Below are 6,925 nucleotides of genomic sequence, written 5' to 3' on the forward strand. Positions count from 1 at the left end.
CAACCTGCAAGGGGGTAAGGGGCTGAGTCCTGCTGGCACAGGGTAGTGCCATGTTTGAGAAACTCCTGTTGAGTAATGGACTCGATCATGTGCTGTCATGAACAAATATCCTCCTTATCCATTGCTCACAATACTAGAACACAGATCCAGTTTTCACTACTATTGAGACCCTTTTATCCCACTCTGCCATTGTTAAGGAAAGAGCAAATGCGATGTGTTGCTAGAGCGACATCAAAGGCTTTGGTGTAATTGGAACTTGGTGCCTACCCATGTACAAATCACTTCTAACCAATGACCTTTGTAACGCCTTGGTCTTGAATATCCTGGCAACCTTGGGCATAGGTTTTTCCAGACACTGGCTCAGTGGCCCTAGTGATGCCCGTGGCTTTTGTGGGAAGGGGCAAATCTCAATTGCTTGAGGCATGATATCTTTTGAAAGCCACATGAGCATCCTGCCTGTTTTTTTCCTTGTGGTAGGAATTACCCAAGTTCCAGGAACTGATCTTTGAGGACTTTGCCAGCTTCATCTTGGTGGAGAACACGTACGAAGAGGTTGTGCTGCAGTCAGTCATGAAAGACATCATGCAAGGTAAGCAAGGGAGAGGTGTGGAGGGGTGGTGAGTTGTGTACTCACTCAGCACTGTACTGTTTTGGTTGAGGGGTGGTATATGAAATGTCTAGTGATGCAGCTGTTGCCTATAATCTCTGAAAGCCATGCTAGAACAGAACTTGGCTGAGCTCAGGATCCATGCTGCTGCTGCTGTTTCATGGTAGAGAAAGGTGTCCATGCACTCTCCATCCCATTCTGTGACTGTCAGCTCAAACCACCTTCCTCCATGTCACTCAGTTCCATTATGTAGGAACTCCCTCTTGCTTTCACCCTTCTTGTACTATACATCCGAACTGGCTTCAAATCCAACTACCTAGTCCTTTCTAACTTTCCTAGGATCCATCCTTTCCCTCTGTCCAGGCCTTGCATAATCTTTCTTCTTGATTACCATAAAAGCCATCTCACTGGCTTTCTCAACACTGCCTATCGCCCCTTTCAGACCATGCAAAAAACATCTGTCAAAATGGTTTTCCAAACTCATTCAGCTGACCACATCGCCCCACTCTCTGAATCCCTGTCATCTCCATCTTCTCCACTGCTTCAGGTTCAAACTCTTTGTCCTTTTCTTTGCAATTCTGTCCTCCCCTTTACCTGCCTGTCCATCTGTTTCCCAGCTACAGGCTTCTGACTCAGTTGGAACAGAGGGGTGCACAGGATGCTGCATTTCTTGTGTGCACATGATACCTTTAGCAGAGGGTAGAGTTGCTCATAACCCCATGTCCCCATGCATGTTGCATGTCATTTGCTCTGAGTCTTGGGAAACCTTGGAGAGGGCTGGTTACTTCCTCACCTGGTACAGAGCACAGTGCAGTCCTGATCTAGAATGGGGTCTGTAGGTGCTCCTCCATTATCACTGGATCTGTCCTGACCTCCTTGTCTATGCCATTGCAGCTGTGAAAGAAGCAGCAGTCCAGAGGAAGCACAACCTGTACCGTGACAGCATGGTCATGCACAACAGTGATCCAAATCTCCACCTGCTGGGAGAGGGCGCGCCCATCGACTGGGGAGAGGAGTATGGCAACGAGCCAGATGCAGATCCGTCTGCCGAGAAGCGGCGCCGAGCCAAGCAAGTGGTGTCGGTCATCCATGATGACGAGGGAGCCCTGTCCTTTGAGTCTGGTGCAGAGAGGCTGATGCATCAGAGCTCCCAGGAGGAGACAGAGTCAGCAGAGCTGGAGACCTGCTCTGCTCCTGGAACACCAGGGTCTTCTGACGACATGAAAGAAATACGGGAGATGCTGGTGACAGAGGTCCAAATGGAGACCCCTGTCCCTGCTGGAGACGAGGCAAAAGAACACCTGACGAATGGTACAATAGTGCAGGAGAGTGGCGTGGCGGAGGGAGCTGCCCAGAAGGCCGACTGCCCGGCCCCCTTAGAACTCACTGCCCACCACGATGCAGGTTGCCAGAGCCCAGTCAGCGAGGAGGCACAGGCACCAAAAGCTGTGCCAACAGCACCTGCCTCTCCAGTCAAGCCACCTTCCCTGGGAGTTGCCCTGTCACCTGCTGAGGAGAGAGCAGAAGCAAACAGCTGCAAACCTAGTGACAAGGAGACGGGGGAGGAGGTGTCCACCCAGGCCTGTGTGGAGAACGTGGAGCCAGCCCAGACGGTCCCAGAGACCAGCGTGGGGGCCCCAGAGACCAGCGTGGGGGCCCCAGAGACCAGTGTGGGGGCCCCAGAGACCAGCGTGGGGACCACAGAGACCAGTGAGGGGATGCAGACTGAGTTTTAGGTCAGCTGCCCTCTCAGGATTCTTGTCAAGCATGTACACTGTGTGCCAAAGGCAAACTGGAGTCAAGGACACCATGGGACTCGGGTGGGGGGGACTCGTAGGCTGGTCCAGCCACAGCATTAGAAGCTGTTACATTCCTGGGTTCAGACTCCATCGTTTTGGGGAAGGGGGTGGGGAGAACCACCGAGATGCAGTATCTCCTAAATCACAGCCCTGCTTGGGGAAGAATGCTCTGCTGATGGGTGCAGCAGTTCAGTACTGGTCCAAACCCAGCAGCCTCCCAGGGCTCTGCCTCTTCATGTAGGGCATTCCTCCCCACTCCCCTGCACTTCGCCCTGTCTTTTGTTTTTCCTTCTTACTGAAGACACTTTACTTCAAAATAAGTTTGCAAATGCCTGGAGTAGCCACTAGAGAGCAGCAGTCTTGTACATCGACATCAGGGGAGGTCTGGGGTTTTTAGGGATTTCTATAACCATTACGACCATCTGGCTGTTCCTTTAACCTGTTACTCTTGCTCTAACCAAAGAGGTCATTCTGGCACACCATGCCAAGGATGTCGAATGCAGTCTGAGGCCCACAGCCTGTACCTATTGTCCATGAACCTGCATTCAGGAACCCAGATGAGCTAGGCTGTGGACATCCCCTCTACTCTGTGAATGTTCAACACTGGCACCCCTTTCTCCAAACAAATGACGAGGCCCCTTTATATGCCTGTATATATACTGTTAAAGCCAGGGCCGTGAATTTAATGTGGGTCTTTCCATCTTCTCTGGCACAAGGAGGAATAACTTTCTCCAACATGAACTTTAAATTGAACTGGAATCCTTCTTTCCTGATTGGCCCCAAAGAAGAAGAGGATGGGATTGCTGCTCACATGGTTCTGAGCTCATGGATGTCTGATTCCAACATCACAGAGACTGAGGCAGAAGCAGAACTATCCTGAATACAAAGAAGATTGGGCAGCACCTTAATTCTTTTGCTAGTGGCTTCTTGTGTGCACTGTTTGGACTGTAGGGTCTACTCATGGTGCCAAAGCAGTTGTCTTTTGTAGGACTGGTATGGGAATGGAAGGAGCCAGCATATTTTTCAAATCAATTAACTACTGCTTCCACCACATCCCTCCTACCCTGTCTGTACAGGCAGGGTAAGACAGTGAAGAAAGCTTGTGTTTGCTGTGCTTGGAAGGAGGAAGCAGAGAATGGTTGGTCTAAACGTATCAGCCAGTGTCATGGTGCTCCTGGGACACTTGGGTAGATGTCTGATTGTCTTTCCTGGTTGAAAATAGTTATTGATACATCTCAGAGGTCTAAAATCAGCCACTTTTAAATCGATATTATTGGCCAGAAACAGGGGGGGGTTTCTATTAAGTCCCTATGAGTGGTGACTCTGCCACACTTTCTTTTCCTCCCAAGACTTCTACCACCCAGCAGTGTTATTCCCGAAGAGCACCAAAACAAGCTTAGCTGGTGGCTTTTAAATACTAATGTTCACAAGAGTGTGTTTCATAGCAGGTCTCCTGTCCTTTCTTACAAACTTGAGGAGGGACCGGAGGGATGGAATGGAGCCCTGGAAGGATGGCTGTGGTAGGTGAAATGGGGAGGAAATAGGTGCTTTTTAAAGGCTTTTAAGTTGGATGGGGAGAGGAAGTTGGCTTTGCAGAGAGCAAGGGGAGGCCAAAGAAAGCCAGACATGTAGATGGCATGGTTTGGAGAGAGAACCGTGCGGGACATAACTGACCTATGCAAAGTTTAAAGCTTTTGTCTTGGGTAAACAGAGCTTCTGGAGCTGGTGCAGCTGCTGGGTGGCAAAAGGGGCGCGGGGTGGGATGGGGGGGGAGGTGGGGCAAGAGTCTGACTTGCTGAAGCTGTAGGACTTTGGCTTGCTGCTAACTAGCATCTCCCTTCTGCATGTGGCACACGTTCATTTAGAGCTCTTATTTTCATTGTGCTTGTTTCTAGAGATGGCTGAATTGCCCGTGGGTAGGAGGTGGCTTGCGGTCAGCTGGGGGATGCTTTGTGAAATTCCTAATACTGAGAGAGACAAGCAGACAAGGATATTTATGTAGACACATATAGCTCTGAGCAGGCAGCCCAGGGGTAACTCTCGGACCTTTTCAGAGCAAGGGAGGAGTGGATAGAGACAAACCGGCCTTAAGGAAAGACTCTTTCTAGCCCCTCAGAAAACCTCTTGGGGTGGGATGGAGGCCGTTTCCTTACCTTTACCTGCTGAATTCGTAGCTGTTCCTCATCATTTCTTCATTACTGCCTGACCCACCTGGAAAGTTGTGCCAACATGCTCAGCTCTTCCCAGACAGCCCGTGGGCTGGGATTAGATCTCCCCTCTTACTTCGGTCAGTCTCCTGCGATGAGGCTGTGCTGTCCAAGCAATCCAGGTAAATTTACATCAGTCCCACAGAGGTGTTTGACCCGGTTGGGGTAATAAGACTCCCAATGGGAAATATCATGGCAAATGAGTCTTTTAACAATGAGTCGAGTGGCTTTGTGCCCCTTGGGTTTCACTCTTATTAAACAGCAGGGCTTAAGGTCTTCTGGAAATGCCTATCATGAGAGAGGTGACTTTCCCAATATGCTACCTCCCCCTGCTGTGTCTTTGGTGCAAATAGGTCATGCCCCTGGTTTCAGTAAGTTTAGAACAAATTCTTAGATGCGGGAGGGCATTCCCATGACCATAGACAAATGCCACCACCTTTGCACCAAGTGTGAGGGCCATGGGAACCCTGTGGCCTTTCAGTAAAGGCAAGCCTGATGGGAATGTCCACATGAATCTGGCAATGTTGGTAATGGTAACCAAAGGGCTTGTTAGCCCACATGGAGTTAACCAGGTGCTTTTATGTGTGCTGGACAAATGACTCCTCCATGTGGGCACAGTCCAACTTGCCACACGTGCACCATTTTCAGTATGTCAGACATGAGACGAATACATTCTCTTGCCAAGTATAGGAAAAGGCAGCCCTCCCAGAACGGGTTTCCCCAAAGCTCTCTTGGGCATCTCTGGTGCACTCCAGCAATCAGAGGATAGTCGCACTGAGAGAGCAACTGAGGTTCAGCTGGGCACTGCGCTGAGCACTGGGGTAGTATAGCCCAGTATGCAATGGGACACCTGGGGCCTCAAGGTGATAGGTGTGTTTCAGATGCCTGATGTTAAGAGAATCTGGGAGCATGTAGCTGGTGGGACTTGGGTTGTGGGAAGGATTTTAGCAGACAAATGATATGTTCCTATACTTAAAATGTGGCATATGGTTGACATGACTTGTCAAGTCACCTGACTAGGACAGTTCTTCTTACAACACAAATGGAAAGGGAGGCCCTTTCCTCATCTACAAAGACATTCCAACTTCCGTGTATATTTTAAATGCCATTGTTTCTTTTTTAACTGGGGAATGCCCAGTCTAAACAACTTGGGCTCTCCCAACAAGTGCCTTGCATTGGGGATTAAAAACCTTGTCTCTTTCGCAATACATTGAGAATGTTATACAAATGTTTAAAATATGCTTAGAAGAATTAAATAAAAATCAGCCTTATTTAAAGCCAGTCGAGAGTCTCGTTCCTGACTGATTCACCATCATTCTCGGACAGCTGCTTCCCAAAAGACTGGGAGACCTTACACATGAAGGTTCGGGAGTGGAGCAGACTGAGCCAAAATGGTTGGGTCCAGAATTGAATTGGAATTGAAGCTCTACGTTGAGAACTAGTGCATTGCTTCCATGTGGCATGGAGTCTGGGGTCAGCTAAGAGGTTGCTTTAGCGAGTATATATTATGGTAACGTGCAAATGGTGGCTGGGACCGCACTGAGCTGGCACTGTCCTAGAGAGCCTGTCATGTGTCAGGGTTTGTGGCTTATGTCTGATTTTACTTGTATTCTATTTGCATTGAGAGACCCAGGCCACCATGTCTGCGCTCCATTGGGTTAGGCATTGTGCAATACAAGCAATAGGATTTTGGGAGACTGGGGCCATCTCTTCTTATGCTAAGCATGTAAGATGAACCAAGAAAGAGCACAAGGAAGGGGATATAGGGAACTGGAGTATAGCAAGACAATGTGACCTGACTGAGCTTGCACAAGAAACCTGTGGCCAAATGTGTGTGTCCCGGTTTGGTACTCTAAACCCAGACCACCTTCCTATTGCTCTGGGGATGAAAATAACGAGCTCTAAGTCATTCTAAATATATGTCTATGCTGCATCACGCAGTGCCAGGCAAAGATGCCTGAGCTAGCTCAGGTACTTCAGACGTTATGGGGTGTGTGTGGGAGGGGGATAGCAATTTCCCCAAGCATCCATTTGCTTAGTGGCTGCCGAGAGCCCTTTATCCCTTGTGGCATGGCACCCTACTATGGGAAGTCCCATGTATGCAGGAGGAGGAGATACCTCAAGAGCTGGAAATGAATCTTTGTGTTCCTGACTAGCTGTGTGGCTTTAAGCATGGAGCAGTTCAGTGCTTGATTCCATCTGTAAAACGGAGGATAATACTCACTTTGCAATAAGATCCTCGGGTAGAAAGTACTGAGAGCAAAGGACAAATTAATAGAACAGTTTGGATGGAAAAAACAGCCTGGCAGGTT

The 6,925-nt window shown here is 49.1% G+C and overlaps 1 protein-coding gene across 1 annotated transcript in view; it reads left to right on the forward strand.

Moving 5' to 3' along the window:
• The window catches only part of FAM129B (family with sequence similarity 129 member B), a 54,902-nt gene extending 49,008 nt beyond the window's left edge, over positions 1-5,894 (forward strand). Inside the window, exons 13-15 of the mRNA XM_025212767.1 lie at positions 6-14; positions 478-589; positions 1,502-5,894. Of these exons, the coding sequence (XP_025068552.1) occupies positions 6-14; positions 478-589; positions 1,502-2,343 (963 nt within the window). The 3' untranslated portion in view covers positions 2,344-5,894. The remainder of the gene's footprint in view (positions 1-5; positions 15-477; positions 590-1,501) is intronic.
• The last annotated feature ends 1,031 nt before the right edge of the window (positions 5,895-6,925 follow it).

Source organism: Alligator sinensis, unplaced genomic scaffold (assembly GCF_000455745.1).
Source record: "Alligator sinensis unplaced genomic scaffold, ASM45574v1 scaffold323_1, whole genome shotgun sequence".
In the NCBI taxonomy this organism is placed as follows: Eukaryota; Metazoa; Chordata; order Crocodylia; family Alligatoridae; genus Alligator; species Alligator sinensis.